The following is a 19,346-nucleotide window of genomic DNA, read 5'->3' as shown; positions in this document are numbered from 1 at the left end:
TTTTTTTAAAAAAAGTACTTTATTATTTTTTTTTATTTTTTTTGTGTACAAAACACATCAGTATTATATAACTAAAGTAAATTATATTGAATATATAGTTGACCTATAATAACCGATGTGTAAAATATTTCTTATGAAATTATGATATTTAAAAGAAATGTGCCTAAAATATAAGTGGTCAATTATTCATTTAATCTTCAAGGAAAAAAAAAACACAAATGTACAATAACATGCTTTAATAGTTATTGACTATTGTAATTAGTAAAATTACGTGACTATTATTGATGAAAGATAATAAATACATAATAAATAATGTAAAACGAATTTAATATGCCTGAAAATTAATTTATTTAAAAAAGCTGAAATACACCAACAAAATGCATAAAAACCATTTGATTATCGGGATGAAAGATTATAATTGTGAAATAAAATATATAATTATTTTATTCACATTTGCTAAAATTTTCTAATTATAAGATTAACAATTATGTATTATTTTTATCACATTTATGTAGAATTAAAATTTACAAATAAAATAAGTAAATTACACTTTTACCCTATTTAAAAAGATTTTCCCCTCAATATTCTAAAAGCCAAAATTAATATATCTATAATATATATATATAATAAAATTATTTCAACATATTTTATATTCCCTTGTTCCATGTTACATATTCCTATTATAAAGAATACATTTTATTAATAATATATATATATATATATATACATATAGAATAATAGTTATATATATTAATGATATGTGTAAATGTTTATTTCTACTATATTATGGCATTTAATAATTCAATGAAATGAACCAAATTTGAATTATGTAACTTTGTTTGTAAACCAAACAACCCCTTAATAGACTCAGCGCCGTTATTTCATCAAATAATCATCGGATTCTCAGTAGAGAGAGAGAGAGAGTGTTTTAGAGAGAGAAAGTGTATGTATTCGTAGAGAGAGAAAGTATATGTATTGGCAGAGAGAGAAAGATATAGAGTTTTTACAGAGAGAGAGATTTTAGAGAGAGAGAGAGAGAGTGTATGTATTGGTAGAGAGAGAGGATTTATCGGAAAATTCCTGCATTTGAATCCGAGGATCTGAAATTAGGGTTTCTAATTGCAACGGTATCGAATTGAATTTTCAGATATGGACTTAGATTCTTCAATGGCGTCAGAAGCCGATCAGGATCCAGTTCAGAATAACGGGCCAACATTGGTGAACAAGTCATCAAACGCCGGAGAATCGGCTCCGGTTGAGACTCCTAATGCTACTCCGGTGGCTGGGCCGAGGTGTGCTCCGACTTATACGGTGGTGCAGTCTGTTATAGAGAAGAAGGAAGATGGTCCCGGCCCTAGGTGTGGACATACATTAACAGCGGTTCCAGCTGTTGGAGAGGAGGGAAGTCCGAATTATATTGGTCCTAGGTTGATTCTCTTTGGTGGTGCTACTGCGCTTGAGGGGAATTCTGCTGCTGCAGCAGCTCCTTCTTCTCCTGGAGGTGCTGGAATTCGTAAGTTTTCTCATTGAATACTGGATTTTCTTGTTTCCTTATTGAATTTGAGATACTGGTGCTTTTGAGTTGATTGAGACTTTTAGATGAGGTGGTTACACCATTTAATATTCTCTGTCTTAGTAGGTTAAGTAGGGAGTAAAGATAGATTGTCTCCATTTGCTTAGTGAACCTCTACTCTTTCTCTTTGATTGAATGCTTACTAATGCTTTTGTTTTGTATTGACCTTGCATATTCAGTTTGACCAGAGAATCCCTACACAAAATTATACATGTTTTATGGTATTCTATTAAAAAGTTAAATATTAATGTGTGTTGTTGCTTGAGAGTCTAAGTTCCAGAATTTGTGCAAGCTCATTTAAGTCTGTTGCCACAACTTACTTTGTTTCCCATTTGAGGCTGTATATGCATTATGTGCACGTTTCTTACATATATATAGCATACATAAGTGAGTTTTCAATGGACAACATCTAGGAAATATGAAATGGAAATCCTTTTTGGATTACTTTTCAGTTTTCGGATTGAAATAATTGTGCATGAAACAGTACAAGGTTTAAGGATAGTGTTTTGGTGTTATCTCATCAACAAAGGTTGATACAATGCAACTATAGTGTTCTAATAATACCTTTGATTATTAAAGGTTGATGACAGTGTCTTTTTGTTGACTGAAACATTTGATATGGGTAAGAGTTGGGATATTTGTAGAAGAAGTGACTTCTGTTCATAAACAACTTTTTGTTGGAGAAATCAATTTTTACGATTCAGAGTAACCAAAGAATTGAGAATGATTTAATCAAAGAACATTTTCCCTGCATTTCTAGAAGAGAATTTCGGCCATACCAAACACGTTCACCCTTATTGGTTGTTATCTCGAAGAACCTTCATGGAACACAAGAAGAGGAGGGTTCTCTGGAGCTAGTTCTGTTTACCATATAAAGAGTGAAATCTGGTTAATCTACAACAATCAGTTGATAGAGGGGGTTTGTCATTCCTCTTAAGTAGAGAAGCATGCCTTGATTGATAGTAAAACTGAAATAGGAACATTTTAAAGTTAAACTAACAATTTAGCTATCCATCTGATTTCAGGCTTAGCAGGAGCTACTGCAGATGTGCACTCTTATGATGTTCTGACAAATAAATGGTCTAGGTAAGTCTTGATTGTTAGTCCGTTCGTGATCTGCTAAATTCAGTTTTGTGCTTTTCACAGAAAAGTTGAATTGTGTTTCTGTTTCTTGATGAAATCATAGGATCACACCAATTGGAGAGCCACCGACGCCGAGGGCTGCTCATGTTGCTACAGCTGTTGGCACTATGGTTGTCATTCAGGTTTGTATACTGACATCATGTTCTTTTCCTTGTGCTTGATCATCTACCTCATCAAGTTTAAGATGCCTATTTTGATTCATCCCAGGGTGGAATTGGTCCAGCTGGTTTGTCAGCTGAGGATCTTCACGTTCTGGACCTTACACAACAACATCGACCAAGATGGCACAGGTTATCACTTGAATTAACTGTAGTTGTCATTGAACTTTTATGCTGTTGACTAGTGAAAAATGTATTTAAATACTGACATACTTGTATTACAGCTACTGAAATAATTTTGTCATTTTAGGGTTGTGGTCCAAGGACCTGGTCCAGGGCCTCGTTATGGACATGTCATGGCTTTGGTAGGGCAAAGATATCTTATGGCAATTGGTGGAAATGATGGTTAGTCTAATAAAGAGGCTTCACCATTGTAAGCAATGATATCAGTCAGAAAATCATAACATGGTCCATTTTTTACAGGAAAACGACCTCTAGCAGATGTTTGGGCTTTGGACACTGCTGCAAAACCATATGAATGGCGAAAATTGGAACCAGAGGGTGAAGGCCCTCCTCCTTGCATGTAAATTTCATGAGATCCCTCTCTCTTTTTTCTTTTCCAGATTCACTTTATTTCACTTGTTGCTCATTGCAAGCATTTCATAATTTCTATTGTTTTGTGCTTTAGATGGTGGAAAATCTCAATATTATGTCTATTTGAAACGGTAACTTATCCCTACAAATAATAAAGTGATATGAAAATGCAATTTATGCACCAAATGGTGGAAAATGTCATTAACGGGTTGATTAACTTACGAAGTCTGTCTATATTTTTTTGAGATTGGTAACTGTTTCTATTTCTTTAATCAGTACATCCCGTGCTGAAAACCATTTTTACATAATGAACTCTAAAGACACTGTCCTATCCCTATAATGAGTCTAAAAATCAATGATAGAGACAGTGTCATTAGAGTAGATCTGATTACACCAAAAACACAAAGTTAGAATACAATTCAATTTTACTTGCTGCATATTGCTCTCCCTATTCTCAATAACTCTAAGATTTCTCTCTTTCCAGACAGTCCACCAAATAGTAGCAGGAATGATTCTCCAGTTGCTTCTGTTCTTTGCTTGTAATCCTTCTGTCATTAGAGTCTATCTATATGATTGTTGATTTTAAGAATGTATTACTCTATTTCCTTTGTGGGTATCCACTTTTCTAGTCTATGAATTATCTACACTTGAGTGCAGTGCCATTGGTAGTTAGTGTACCTTAAATGAACTGAATGCACTTCTCATTCTGGTCAATAATAGCGTTAGAACAATAAGGAGTCCAAGTCGGAAGGCTGGGCTTCCAAATTTACAGGATTATTTAGTGTGGTGTTATATAGTTTAAGTACTGCACCTGCAATGGGCCAAATATTTTCTTAATGATCTGGTTGTTCCAGCTTTCTCCTTTTTTTGTTTTGTTTTTCATCTACTGTGTGGAGAATCATGTTGCATCATGCTAGTATTAAGTTTCAAGTCTGAAGGCTGGGGTTCCAAAGATTGCAAGAGAAATTTAATGTGGTATTATGTAGTTCCAGTTACAATTGAGCTGACATGCAAACATGATATATTTTCTTGTTTTAGCTAGGGGTATCAAATATGCAGGTTGGAATGGATTTGGGTGGGCGAAAACGGGTTGAGTCAATAAATGGTTGGGCTGAAATCGGCCCAGAAGTCACTTGGGATGAAATGAGCGAAAAATGGGTTGGTTCATGACCAGCCCTACTTGACCCAATTTTTAAGGCTTATTGAATGCTAATAAAAAAAAATGCTCCAATTAAAAACAATGTTTTTCGGCATTAGTAGATGGGTTTTAAGTTATCATCTTACTTAATTATGTACGATATCATTTTGAATCATTATGGAAAATATGAGTATTATTATACACAAGAAATGCCAAATTTACCCTCTTCTATTGGAAACAATTTATAATTACACCCATTTCTATTTTCGGGTCACCATTATTATTGTTATTACTAAATCGTCTCGTATTAGTCCTTAATTCATGCAGAGCGACATGAAATATATGGAGCTATCAACTGGGTCAAAATGTTAACATAATAAATTTCACAAATCAAAATATTTCAGTGTGAGGTCTAGATTTATCCATTTACTTCTATTTTTGTTCTAAAATTATCCTCCCTTATATTTCATTCAATTTTATTTTAAAGCTTTTGGAAGTATTGAAAGCTTATCATGTAATTAGATTATGGTTATTGTTTGCACTATTTGACAAATGTGTTAGTCTAATGCTGTGAAAACTGCACAACATCAAATTTAGAAGATACATGGTACAAAAAAAGTGATTACATAGAAAAAAAATTGTAGTAAAACTAAAACAGTTAAACCAAATTAAAGTAAATCTTTCAAATGGGTTAGAATTGGACCACAATGGAGATCAATTTAAAAATAGGTTATGTTGGGCAGGCTAAAAATCAACCCAATACCTTTCTCAAAAAAAAAACCATCCCAATACAAAATTATCTTGTGTCCAACCCATAGGATGTTGGGTTTCTGGGTAGACCATCAATTTTTGGGCCATGTTTGACACCCAGCTATAGAACAGTGCAATGATTTGCGAAACTAAAACTTCGCATTCCACAAGGGTCATTCGAACTCTGACAACCATGTCCTATCAGTACTTGATTGATGCAGTCCCGTACTTCCTTCCCTTACCTGTTAATTACCTCTTTGTAAAAGAACACCCATACTAGAGAGATGACAAATCTTTGTTAACAAATAAAACTTATGTGTTATTTGTTTGGTATCTCCAAACCTGATGAGTAGAGCTTCTTTATTCTTCCCCTTACTTTGGGAGAGGTGCATGGGAATTTGGCTGGGTGTGAAGCTTGCAGTATACATTAAACATAAGTAGGAAAACCTAAATCAGCTACAGATACATGTACTGTCGATATGAAAAAATATTAGGGACACATTTCAAACTTACTTTTTTATAGTATATTGTAGACAGAGTTAACAATAATTCATTAGAGTTGCTGCTGCTTCTTTGTATCATGCCTGCCTATGTGCCAACGGAATGTTTGCAAAAGAAATAGAAATGCGTTCTTTCCTTCTTTGGAAGATGGGCTTAACAAGTAGGGTCTAGTGACATACTACCAGATAGGTTGGCCATTCAGTGAAAAAATCCCTTTATGTGTTTGGTTGAAAAAGTTTGGCATTTCCATTTGAATTTTCTGTGTGGATTAGCATGAGTTTCCTTCCATAAGATCAATGCTGAAATGAATTATTGCAATCCTGAGTCTGCACCAACCAATGGAAATGCTTATCAGCTTGTGTTACTTGGCCAGGTACGCAACTGCAAGTGCACGCTCTGATGGTCTTCTTCTGCTTTGTGGAGGGCGGGATGCCAATAGTGTGGTGAGTGAATCATGTTCTACTGCAAACAAAAAAAATGTTTCTTATGGTGATAATTGTTCTTGTCTTATAAATATTAAATACCATTCACTTTGGTAGGCTATGTTACCATGAAGTTTACCATTTTTTAATCCTCTTTGCTTCAATTCTACCACCTCTGCTACCTCTTCTATATCCCTCATTTCTCACAGAATTTTTCTTTTTACCTTCACGCACACATGAAGCGCCCATATTCTTGATGTTACATGATTCCCAGCTATGTTACTTAGTTCGTAAGCTGTTGCCAGTCACCTTCATGGATAAATAGTGGTGAGATATAGTTGTTCACACTCCCCATTTTTCAATAATTCTCCCTTTTCATATATATATGGACAATATATTGCATGTTAGGTTTTCCATTCACTTGCAGGTCTGATTTTTTTTTTTGGGTCAAGCACGTGAACGCTATTTCTGTTAATGGTTGGAAGTTAGACCTGAAACCAGTATCTCTTGCATGTTTTAATAACATGTTCAATTGTGTAAATAGTCCAAAGTTTAAGCTGTTAGAAGGGGGGCATTTTATTTATTTGTTGTATGTTAGCAACAATTATGAATGGCCACACTTCCTCATGTTTTAATGTCCTGTCTGATCTCCAAAGTTTAAGCTGTTAGAGGGGAAGGGGGGCGTTTTATTTATTTGTTGTATGTTAGCAACAATTATGAATGGCCGCACTTCCTCATGTTTTAGTTTACTGTCTGGTCTCCATTGAGCCCCTGTGTTCCGTTGTCTTGCCATCTCGTTCTCCTCAGTGTCCCTCTCCTGATAACCACCAAGTCTGGCTTACCTATTTGCAGCACCAGGTCATAGATGATGTCTAATTTTGAGTTTTTCTAAACGAATGTAAACGTTACGAAGCTTCTTTGAAGGGTTTGGATCTGCTTTCAGTTAATCTGTACTGTGAATGTTGCGACTTGGATTTAAGTATATGGGCTTGCGTGATTGTTGTACTTACCATATTCTTTTGTCTCGGTGATTCTTAGCCACTTGCAAGTGCATATGGACTGGCCAAACATAGAGATGGGCGGTGGGAATGGGCCATTGCTCCTGGTGTGTCACCCTCTCCTAGATATCAGCATGCCGCAGTAAGTTGGTTTTAATGACTCAGTTAATCCTCACAAATTGTTAGGTGTTTATCAGTTGTATTCTGGTAATTTAGGTATTTGTTAATGCTCGGCTCCATGTTTCTGGAGGGGCTCTTGGTGGTGGACGCATGGTAGAAGACTCTTCCAGTATAGCCGGTACTTTTTGATGATTTCTTGTCATTTTCTTACAGACAACTGATTTTGCTTGAACTTTTAATTATTGTTATTATTATTTTAAATGTTAATCCCTGAAAACCGTGCATATTTCTTTCTTTCCTTTAACTTTTGTCTGGTGGTAGTTCTTGATACTGCTGCAGGAGTGTGGTGTGACATAAAATCTGTTGTCACCAGTCCTAGGACAGGTAGATACAGTGCAGATGCGGCTGGGGGAGATGCTGCAGTTGAATTGACCAGGCGTTGTCGGCATGCGGCTGCTGCTGTTGGTGACTTGGTATATATGTATGGTGGTTTACGTGGAGGTAATGCTAGAATATGGCCATCTAATCGCTTCTAATTTGATATATTCAGATGACAACTATTTTCACTTTTTTGAGTATGATCTGAAGACATTACTTATTTTAAAAAAAAGATAACTGAAGACATTCAATTCTATGTTCTTACTTCCTCCCTGCTGAGGATGTGCTGTTTGGTGTATGTGTTTATAAGTAGCCCAGCTAAATCCCGATCTTAGCTACTTGTAAAGTAAAATATAGATAGAAAAATGGAAGTTCTTGGAATGCGTGAGCAACATCTATTCTGTACTTTCTCGATAGATTTTTTTTTTTTTTTTAAATTTATCCCTATTTCCACTGATTATGGATACCATTGGTAAGGTAACTGCCTACTTTTCTTATGTTTCACTTTCTAATAGGTGGGTTCTTTGTCTTTCGTAGGTAAATTGTGTAATTTGTTGCTGTGCCTAGACTGCGAGCCAAGCCATGCTGATATAACTAAAACTAAAACTAAATGCTGCTGTTGAAAACTGAAACTGGTGAAACGTGTGCCGCATTGTCTAAATATCTAACTGTTAAGAGGAGCACAATTTGTATGTACTTTTACATTGGCTTGCAATACGTCCCCTTATGTGCGGGCTGTAGCTTGAGTCTTTTTCTTCGGTAAAGCTCTCTGAAATTCTCTTTGATGACGGGTAGCAATGAGGTTTAAACTCAGAACCTCATACCTTATAGAATTGTGTGACCATCTCATATATTTATATGCAACAGAAACTAATGTTTTAACTTGCCTGTCTTTTAAGTTCTAAAATATTAAGAAGGAATGTCCTTTTTTAATGTAAAAGGTGTAAAAGGTCTGGTCTTGGTTGGCCAACTTTTGCCTGGTGGAGTTGCAACTAGAACGGATGCTCTTTGTATAGCACCTAGTAATTAGCTCTCCCCATTGAGGGATTTTAAATTGGCGCTGTAGGCCTAAAAGAGTCTTGTTGCTTAAGAGAAATGGGATGGACTCCTTATCTGTTCTAGTGAAATACATGCCTCTAAAATGCTGAGATCACTTCCTTTGTTTTCTACTTTGCTGAATATCTTTTCCATGTAAATAAAATGACACCAAAGGTATGTTCATACCCTGCTGCTGGAAAAGGTTTAAAAAGCGGGCATGCACAGTAGATTGAACTGCAATTAAGAGCACCTCCTTTTGTTCACATCATAACACCGTCTAATCAGAACCAGGTTACATTGATAACTGATTGCTCGATATGTAAGCTATTGAAGGCTTCAAAAACAGCAAAATGTATTCCCTATCCACCACCCTATCTGCCTTGGTAGAGTTAACCGGTACCTATGCTAGTGGGAGGTAGGAGGTACCTGGTGGAATAGTCGAGGTGTGCGCAAGCTTGCCTGGACACTCCCGTCATATGAAAAACCAAAACTCTTACCTATAATGCGCATTTCATTGATGAGAATGAGATCAAACTCTTCCCTTATTCTTCGGTGGAACATGTGCCTTTGAATATTTGATTAAACTTACTCCACATAAAGGTGTTGGAGATGTAAACTAGAAGCTGTGATCAATTATTAGAACAATAACTAGCTGATCTCGGATGAAAGTCGTTTGTTGAGTTGTGGCAATTCTCCAACTCATGAAACTGTTTACTTTCCAAACTATAGGCACCAAAATACGGGCAGATTCCTAAATCTTTGTTAATCTCCTAGCTCTTACCTCTTTCCAAGTACTGTAATGCCATCTACTTATGTGAAAGAATTATTATGGAGTACACCTGCTTAAATTACTGTAATGAAATAAGTGCCTAGGAGAGGTTATTATGGACTCATGCCTTCAATACATTCATTGAACTTATTCCAAATGAAGTGTTGGAATCTTGGATATACAACTGTTGAAGCTGAAGCACTAAATTAGATGATCTGGATTGGGATCATTAGTTTCTCAGTCCAAATTATGTAATTATTGACTTTCCAAACTATAGATACCAAAATACTGCTAGATGCGTGAATCTTAGCAATCTCCTAGCTCTTACATCTTTCTGAGTATCATAATGGCATCTACTTATAATTTTCGACTAAGTTGCTCGGACTTGATGCCGGTATCCAGTACGGTGCGGATCTAAAGACCGGACTCTTCATTAAATAAATTTTAGGATTTAGGGGTGTTAAGAAGTCCCACATCGGTAGAGGGATGAGAAATTGGTCTCCTTATATGGACTTGGACAAACCTCCACTTATAAGCTAGCTTTTGAGATTGAGTTAGACCTATGCACCATATATGTACATGTTATCCGTGTCGAACCCATCCTAATTTGTTATTCACCGATGTTGGGCCCCATTTATAAGGGTTCATGCTCCAGTTTCGAGTGTCCTGGGGAGTGTTAAGAAGTCCCACATCGGTAGAGGGATGAGAAATTGGTCTCCTTATATGGAGATGGACAAATTTCCCCTCATTAGCTAGCTTTTGAGATTGAGTTGGGCCCAATACCATATCTTAACAGGGGGTATGGATCCGAGTGTGGACATGGGTACTGGGAAACAACCCATAAATATATATATTATGACAGTTGAAGTATATATCTCAATTCCTTTTTTTTTGTTTGTAAAAAAAAGAGTATATATCTCGATTGATTAAAAAATCAAAAGCCCAATTAATCTATACTTTCCATTCGTAGATGAAGGCAAAACACCCAAGGTAAGTTGACCGAATTTCAGTGTGGATTCCACCCCACCCCAACCCCCATGTCGTGTTGACATAGGTGTGGCAAGGATTTGAAAAGTCCGAGCAACTTAATTTTGTAAATAGGATTGATCCTACTTATATAAAACTATTGTTATGAAATATACCTGCTTAACAAAGCTCTCTAGTTAATCATGTCCCCAGGAGCAGGTATTGAGGTAGTTTCCTGGTTTATGCTGCATTCTTGCTTCTGGTGTTGAGAAATGGCTGATGTTTTGGAATCTCTATGTGTTGGTGATATTTTGTTATACCAAGACGGTATCTGAGTTGGTGTTTTTGCCGCAGGGGTACTGCTAGATGACTTGCTTGTCGCGGAAGACTTGGCTGCTGCTGAAACAACTACTGCAGCTTCACATGCAGCCGCTGCAGCTGCAGCATCTAATGTTCAAGATGGAAGGATTACCGGAAGGTATGGATTTGGTGATGAAAGAACAAGGCAAACTGTTCCAGAGGAAGTTAATGATGGTTCTGTTATATTGGGAAGTCCTGTTGCCCCCCCTGTAAATGGTGATATGTTTACTGATATAAGCACTGAAAATGCCATGCTACAAGGATGTCGGTGAGTTTGCAGTTGCATAAGAATGACAATATCTGCTGTTATTCGTTTATTGCAATTTTATTTTTTGAATTCCATCTCCCATGGCTTAATTTGTAGGAAACTTGGCAAAGGTGTTGAATACCTTGTGGAGGCCTCTGCAGCAGAAGCAGAGGCCATTACTGCTGCACTAGCAGCTGCCAAAGCTCGACAACAAGGTAATGGTGAAGTTGAACTTCCGGATAGGGATCGGGGAGCTGAGGCAACACCTAGTGGTGAAGAGGAACCTGCCTTGATCAAACCTGATTCAAATAATTCTACCCCAACTGGAGTTAGGCTGCATCACCGTGCTGTTAGTCCTATGCCTAAAATAATATGTTCTCGTATCAGATTAAATTTGTATGTGAACTGATTTAATGTATTTAATGCACCTGTAGGTGGTTGTAGCTGCAGAGACTGGGGGTGCCCTAGGTGGCATGGTGCGACAACTTTCAATTGATCAATTTGAAAATGAAGGCAGGCGAGTAAGTTATGGAACCCCAGAAAATGCGACAGCAGCGAGAAAACTTTTGGATAGACAAATGTCCGTTAACAGTGTTCCCAAAAAGGTATGATTACTTCGGTTATGTGGTTCAATAATATTGATTAGCAATGAGAATTATGGCTTTAGCTTCACACGTCTACTGGGGCGGACCGACAAATTTGTACTCTCTAGTTCCGGTTGCCCCAATGTGATTTGGCTAGTTTTGCACCTAAAACTCACACTTTAACTGCGTGTGGTGCTTAAAGCACCAATAGCTGTGGAGTGCTTTTTAAAGTTTTTCGTCTTTTACAACACCGGCTTTGTGCTATTTTATTTATCTGGGCTTCGGAACGGCAATGTGAACAAGCTCACACATGCGGAGTTAAATATTCTCAATACAGATTGAAGAAGAAAATAGTCCACTTTCTTATACACCTTCCTAGTAAAAGAAAACACTCTACTTGTTAGAATATCTGTTGTTAGCTTTGGCTGGTATATCTTGTATCATAAACCACATGCTTTTAGTTTATATCTTTTTTCCCCTTACCGTTTCAGGTGATTGCCCATCTTCTGAAACCTCGAGGTTGGAAGCCGCCTGTCAGACGGCAATTTTTCTTGGATTGCAATGAAATAGCTGATCTTTGTGATAGTGCAGAGAGAATATTTTCCAGTGAACCTAGTGTTTTACAGCTAAGAGCTCCTATTAAGATATTTGGTGACTTGCATGGGCAATTTGGGGATCTGATGCGTCTTTTTGATGAGTATGGTTCCCCATCAACTGCTGGAGACATAGCGTGAGTGTCTTGACTCAATCTTGCTTCATGTTTCTTGTTCTAACCAACAGTGCCGCCGTTTAAGCAGCTTAGGTTGCCTGTGTTCAGTATCTATGAATTTTTTGTGCATTTTATATTCATAAAGTTGGAGAAAAAGTCTTATAATACCTTGTCAATATTTATAATGATGATAATCACCTTTTTTTACATCATGTAAAATTAGCTCTTGCTAGTAATTAGGGAAAACATACATTTGTTGTTCTTTGTAGAGAGTCATGTTTTTGAATGAGAATCTGAGATCCTCTTCTTTGTAAACATTCTATGTGGGTTGTAAACATTTCTATGTGGGAATTATTTTGTACACTAATAAATTTGTATACCTTATTGAATAGTCTGTTAGTAGCTACCCAAAGATAAATAGAAACTCCCCCGAGCATACAAATAGAAGGGGAACACTGTATCGAGGGAGAAACCAAATGATGTATGTTTCATAATTGTGGTGTCCGGGCCAGCTTGTGCGCCGTGTACACCTCGACTAGTTTCACGGCGCACTTGCTACCTCCCATCAACGCAGGTACTGGTTAACTTTGTTCACTAAGACCTGGACAAACGGGAAGAAATCACCTAGTGTTTTGCCTCCGCTAAGATTTGAACTGAGACCTCATGATTTTGAACTCCCTTTATTGCCCATTAGGTCACACCTGTGAGTGCTTTTTTTGAAGTAAGGAAATTTGAAGTCCTTTTTAAATTAGTCTAAAATAAGGATGCCAATCTTGCAAAGCATTCTGGACAAAAATGCTCTAGATCAAACTAAAACATTTCAATGTCAAGGAAATAGCTAAAAGGATATGGTCAGCAAATGTGCTTAACCACTTTTTGCACGTTCTCTAGCTTTCCATCTGCCATAATTTGGTATTGCTATTTTTTTTTTAAAAAAAAGACAAACTAGCGGAGGTGCTAATTCTTGTAGTTATATTGTCCTCCTTCTGCTTAGGTTATTTCTTCGGAGATCTTAGAACTAATATTTCTCTTTCGGGATACGTTCTCAAACCTTCCCTGTGGTTTTGACTGTTAACACTTAACACACACCTTTCTTCTTACTTAATTGTATCAAAACTATTTGTGAACTAAAACATGACAAGTTTTCCCCCAAGTGTTAAGTTTACTTTTTTTTTTTTTTGATTTTGTGTGACAAAACTAACCATTTTTTCTTATCACTTGATGCAATGAATACATTCATGACACTTAATTTTCTAAGTTTTGATGCAATGATATAATACATTCCTGACACTTAATTTATATCCGTGCGTAAAGAATGATGAAATGATTAATTGGACATAGTCGCAAATATATTTGGATTTCTTCCATTACTCTACCAGAAAGCAAACATGGTTGTCGTAAGTTTTGATGAAAATGGCTAATGTTGAACAAAAAGCTTCATATAATGATACAAAAGTTTCAAAGCCCAAAGTATTACTCCTTATGTCCCTAATCACTAGTCCACTTTTGGATTGACCCTATTAAGAAAATAATGATTGAGATAGTGAGTTTACAATTTTACCCCTATTAATTATGAAGTGGATGAATTAAACATTTAAGATTTTCAAGATCTACCTTTTTCAAAATTAATTAATTGAGGGTGTATAATAAGTAATTCTTTTTTGTCTTCTCTTGATTTGTCAAAATCGACAAGTAAAAATGAAAAATTGGACAAGTAATTAGGGACAGGAGTAGCAGTTACTGATGTATGTTTGCTGAAATGGTTTGGTGAGAATTCCTCATGCTGATTATTAAGGATGATTGGACTTGGTAACTTTTTTCTTATGTAGGAGCAAAAATGAGTGTCAATATGTATGGATATGAGACTCAGACTCCTTAATTTGTAATGTTTCAATAATTTTTAAAAACTTTACCTCTCTCCAAAACTTGGTTATAGGGGGGTTTGTTTAAGAAATAAAAATAATAACAAAAGATAAAAAAAATTCTACTCACTTTTAAGCTAGTCTCTCTTTTATGTTATATTTTTTAGTGTTGTATGATCATATATTTATTTATATTCTTATTAACCAGAAATCACTTGAATAACTTGAATGAGTGTGATGTGTTATCAAAATGATACAGCTGAAAAGAATTTGGTCGCAGAAATGAGGATGTCTTCTTTGGATGAAAAGGAAGACTCTTGAGCTGATTCCAATGGAGGATCAGCAGTGAATTGGTATGAATTATGAAATGGCATAAAGAAGAGTGAAGTTTATGAGCAAGAGCTTCTAGATGATCATAGTAGCAGGAATCGGATGAAATGAGCCTACTATGTGCTGTTATTTGATGAGCACAATATCTTTGGGTACAAGGCAGAGCTTAAGCCTTTGGAAGAGAAATGTACAGCCATATGATTATAGGCCTGTAAAAGGGCATGATTAATGCGGAAATACATAAATATTGAAGAAAGTTGAGGAAATAGGAGTACCATGTTATGCAAATAATCAACAACACAGATAGGAATAATCAAACATCTTTTTAAGAGTGGTAGCCTAAAATACTATAGCCGGGTGAAATAGAAATAATAGTTCGAAAAGAATGAGCTATGAACAAATTATAACTATTAATGGTGGCACCTATTTAAGTTAGGGAAGCGTTTTTTTGGCTGTTTGGGTGCATAAGGCAAGTAAATTTTGTTAATGATTAGCACTAAGATGGTTTATTCTTTATGTCAGAAATAGATTACAAAATAGTCCTCGGACTAAGAATCTACTATGAGAAGCTGTAGAATTCGTAGATGAGATTAACATAGTAGAAAGAATCTTTGGATGAGCAGAGCCTGCTATTTGATGTGATTTGCTGAGCACAACATTTTAGGATAAAAGCAGAGCCAAAGTCTTCATACGAGAAAGGTACATCCGTACGAAGTTGAGCTTATGAAAGGCATCAGTGGTATGGAATAGGAGGAAGTACTGTGGTTATTCTTCAAATAATCAACAATGTGTAAGCTAACTGATTGAGAATTTGCTTGATCAAGTAGAGCCAAAATTACAAGTAATTGGAAAAAATAGGAACAAAAGAATGAAACGAGTGAGATATGCACAAATTGCAAACAAAAAGTTGAAACAGAAACTAGATTTGGACAAAGATCAATTACAACTTAATTTTTAAAAAAAATGATAATGGTGTTTAGACCAATTTTCACGCTTCTTTACAATTAGCCTTGAAAGCTGTTACACTTACATCCCTCAAGTATTAGGTCTCACGTACTCCTACCCAACCAAGTAGTCAAAAGTCGAGAAGTGCCCAAGTCTGCTGAGGCTTTAAGTGCAAAGTGCAATTAAAGCATGGGTTTTAGCAAGAAAAAATCCAATAAAGAAAAAATAGAAATGTAATGCTAGAAAATGCAACTATAAAAGCTAAAAATAATTATTTGGATGCCCCCCCCGGGCTTTTGTCTAGTGGTAACAGTGTAACGCGTGATATGTGTGTTACACGCTCATCAATGGTTTGAACCCACCTTAAACAAAAACTTGGTATTTAAGAGGAGAAAAGTAGGGGGGCAGTCCATTATCTATCGAGTTTTGAACCGTGCACCAGCCCTTGGGATTTTTCCATCATAAAAAAAAAAAAATTATTCGGACAGAAGAATTGAAAATAATTAGTTAAGCTCTTTATTTCTATATATATGTATGTAGTTAAAATCATGTCATCAAGTTAAAAATCATTGAATTCCTGAATTAGATGTGATGTAGTTTTATGTTTCTAAGTGGTCAATTTTCTTATACTAAACTTGTAATTTCTTATTCGTAGTCACCAACTAAATGTGTTGTCAAGTGTGATGCTCTTATACAGAATCAATTAATGAAATTGTGCTTGCCTTTGCACATTGATGCCTCACTAGATCCCCAGTTGAGCTAGACAAAGTGCACAACTCAGGCTTCACTACCCTATAGGGCTTTAAGCACACTTTAGGTGATCCTTTATCTGCCAATCAAAGATTGTCTCAATGATTCTAACAAGAAATTTTTTTGTGAATTATCATCAGGTATATCGATTATCTCTTCTTAGGAGATTATGTTGATAGGGGCCAGCACAGCTTGGAGACCATGACTCTTCTCCTTGCTTTAAAGGTACCTTTTCTGTCTGGATGTTAGCTCTGCTTTTGCTTTTATAATTATTCAATTTTTTTTAACGCTCATAAAATGGTTGATTTAGGTTGAGCATCCTCACAACGTTCATTTAATTCGAGGGAATCATGAAGCGGCAGATATAAATGCACTTTTCGGCTTTCGAATTGAGTGCATTGAACGCATGGTATGATATCACTTACTGGAAAAGAACTCCAGTTTCTGAGTTAGCTACTGATGTTCATATCTGGAACAGGGTGAGAGAGATGGAATCTGGGCTTGGCATCGGATTAATAGGCTGTTCAATTGGCTTCCTCTCGCAGCATTAATTGAGAAAAAAATAATCTGTATGCACGGTGGCATTGGAAGGTCGATCAATCATGTAGAACAGATAGAGAATATCCAGCGTCCTATCACCATGGAAGCAGGGTCGATTATTCTGATGGATTTGTTGTGGTTAGTCTCTGTCTTTTCTTTTTCTTATGTCTTTACTTTTGATTATCTCCCACTTGCTTACATTACTTGTGTGCATCTAGGTCTGATCCAACGGAAAATGATAGCGTTGAAGGGTTAAGACCAAATGCAAGAGGTCCAGGGTTGGTTACTTTTGGGGTGAGTAATTCTTTCAGTCTCTTCTTTCAGGGTAGTAATGAAGTTGATTTTCATTTGACTGGTTTTAGACCAACCTTTTGGGAGCTGTCACATTCTTTTTCAGTTGTATCAACTGGCATTTGAACCACAAAAGTCAGTCTCCACATGCCCTCTATTACTCAAATTTTTTCATTGATAGGCTGTGTTTTTTCCAAAATCTTTAGTGTAACTTTTTTGGGATCAACCGCAGTCCTGCCATTTGCAATAATTCTACGTTTTAACTACAAGGGTCTGAGCGAATCTGTTTTATTTTTTTTGGTGCAATTACTTTCTTCCAAGATAATTGCATTCAAGAGTCCTTTAATGGTATTTGGTTCAGTCAGCTGGGTGTCCTTGAAGGTTTCTTATAAGTATCAGGGACATCATTTTGCTGTTGGCTCAATTCTGGTTTTGGTCTGTGGAAACTGTAGGTTATTCTTCTAATCTTGTTTCTGTAGAGTTTTGGTTGAGTGCAGTTTCTCTAGCATTTCCTGTGTCCTCATGTAAGCCTTTGCCAATGTGCAGCCTGATCGTGTGATGGAATTTTGCAACAACAATGATCTTCAACTGATAGTGCGAGCGCACGAATGCGTGATGGATGGCTTTGAACGATTTGCTCAGGGACATTTAATTACACTATTTTCAGCCACCAATTATTGTGGTATGTTCTAATTTTAGATGTTTGAAAATTGAGAAGAGTTCCTACTCAAGATAGCGATTTTTATCTTTTTTCTAAATATTTCTCTGGATTTTTCTTATATTATTTTTTGTGGATGCAGGTACTGCTAATAATGCTGGCGCAATCTTGGTATTGGGTAGAGATCTTGTAGTTGTTCCAAAACTTATTCACCCATTGCCACCAGCACTTTCATCACCAGAAAATTCACCTGAGCGTATGGAAGACACTTGGATGCAGGTTCAATATTTCCAGATCTTTTGCTTCGACTATTAACTTTACTTAGATCTATATCAATCTTGCTTACATTGCTTTGTTTGAGTAGGAGCTAAATGCTAACAGACCACCTACGCCAACTAGAGGTCGTCCTCAAACTGCCAATGATCGAGGTTCTCTTGCTTGGATTTAGATAGTAGTGAAGATTGTTCCCTGCACTTCAGGCTCCTGCTAACATCGAGGAATTCCAGTTGTATGTACAGCATGATGCCATTTGGAAAAATGGCGGAGTTATAGATATCTTGTAGAGATATGAGGCTTCGAGACCCTAGGGATCTTCAACAGAAAGGACAGGCTTCAGACAGAGCAAGATTGAAACTTTCCCAGGTTGCAGGTGCACCTGTTCAACTTGATTGAAGCAGTTGAGGGTTTCGAGTTGGGGCCTTTGTAAATTAAGCCACAGGCAAGTAGAAGGAATTAGAGTCTTCTTCGTTATCAAGGGCTTGTAGTGCTGGATTTTGTTTTGTTTATTGTACTTTTTCATCGTTGTTGATATATATATTTTTCTTCTTTTAGGTGTATTATTTTTGTCTATGGTAAAAGAGGACTTGAGGTCCCATATATATATATATTATTGATGAAATATATATAGTCCTGAAATCTCTGTTGGGAGTTCTTGTATCATAGATAGGGGGTGTTAATTTGTGTAATTTGTGATGATACCTTGTACAATGTAACAATTTGAAGAAGAAAAGAAGCTTTCTCTGACAAGAAAATGAGCAATGGCTGATTATTTCCTTTTTATTTCCATGTTACATATTTCCTTGATGAAGAAACTTAGATCAGCCATTATCGGACTCTTCTTTTGAGTTCTTTTTTTCTCTCCACCCGGCTTAGATTATGGAAAGTAGGCTTGACATGCCCCAATCTTTATTTGTAGGACTTTGTGCAATGGGCGATGGGCTCATGCATGACAGGCTTGAATAGATGAACTGTGTGATGGGTTCGTGCATGACAGGCATAAATCTTCATTTGTAGGACTTTGTGCAATGGACGATGGAGTCATGTATGACAGGCCTGGATCTTCATTTATAGGACTCTGTGTGATGACTTCGTGCATGATAGGTCTGAATCTTCATTTGTAGGAATTTGTGTGATGGGTTGTGCCTGACGGGCCTGAATCTTTAGTTGTAGGACTTTGTATCTGATGGGTTCGTACCCATGCATGACAAGCCAGAATCTTCATTTGTAGGACTTTGTCCAATGGGCAATGGGCTCATACATGACAGACTCGAATAGATGAACTTTGTGCATAACAGACCTGAAT

At 36.5% G+C, this 19,346-nt stretch overlaps 1 protein-coding gene across 1 annotated transcript; it reads left to right on the top strand.

Moving 5' to 3' along the window:
- The first annotated feature begins 811 nt into the window (after positions 1–811).
- On the top strand, positions 812–18,795 carry LOC107007775 (serine/threonine-protein phosphatase BSL3-like). Its single transcript, XM_015206544.2, has 21 exons — positions 812–1,513; positions 2,599–2,659; positions 2,760–2,838; positions 2,924–3,006; positions 3,125–3,219; positions 3,298–3,397; positions 6,171–6,240; positions 7,258–7,359; positions 7,434–7,515; positions 7,659–7,838; positions 10,843–11,116; positions 11,213–11,444; positions 11,530–11,700; positions 12,171–12,409; positions 16,416–16,500; positions 16,586–16,684; positions 16,754–16,953; positions 17,034–17,109; positions 17,653–17,788; positions 17,907–18,043; positions 18,129–18,795. The coding sequence occupies exons 1-21, from the start codon at positions 1,150–1,152 to the stop codon at positions 18,210–18,212; spliced, it is 2,949 nt and encodes a 982-aa protein (XP_015062030.1). The 5' UTR covers positions 812–1,149; the 3' UTR covers positions 18,213–18,795.
- The last annotated feature ends 551 nt before the right edge of the window (positions 18,796–19,346 follow it).

The sequence above is a fragment of the Solanum pennellii genome, chromosome 1, assembly GCF_001406875.1.
Source record: "Solanum pennellii chromosome 1, SPENNV200".
NCBI classification, from domain to species: Eukaryota; Viridiplantae; Streptophyta; class Magnoliopsida; order Solanales; family Solanaceae; genus Solanum; species Solanum pennellii.
The sequence above is the reverse complement of the archived record's forward strand: the minus strand, read 5'-3'. Positions and strand labels throughout refer to the sequence as shown.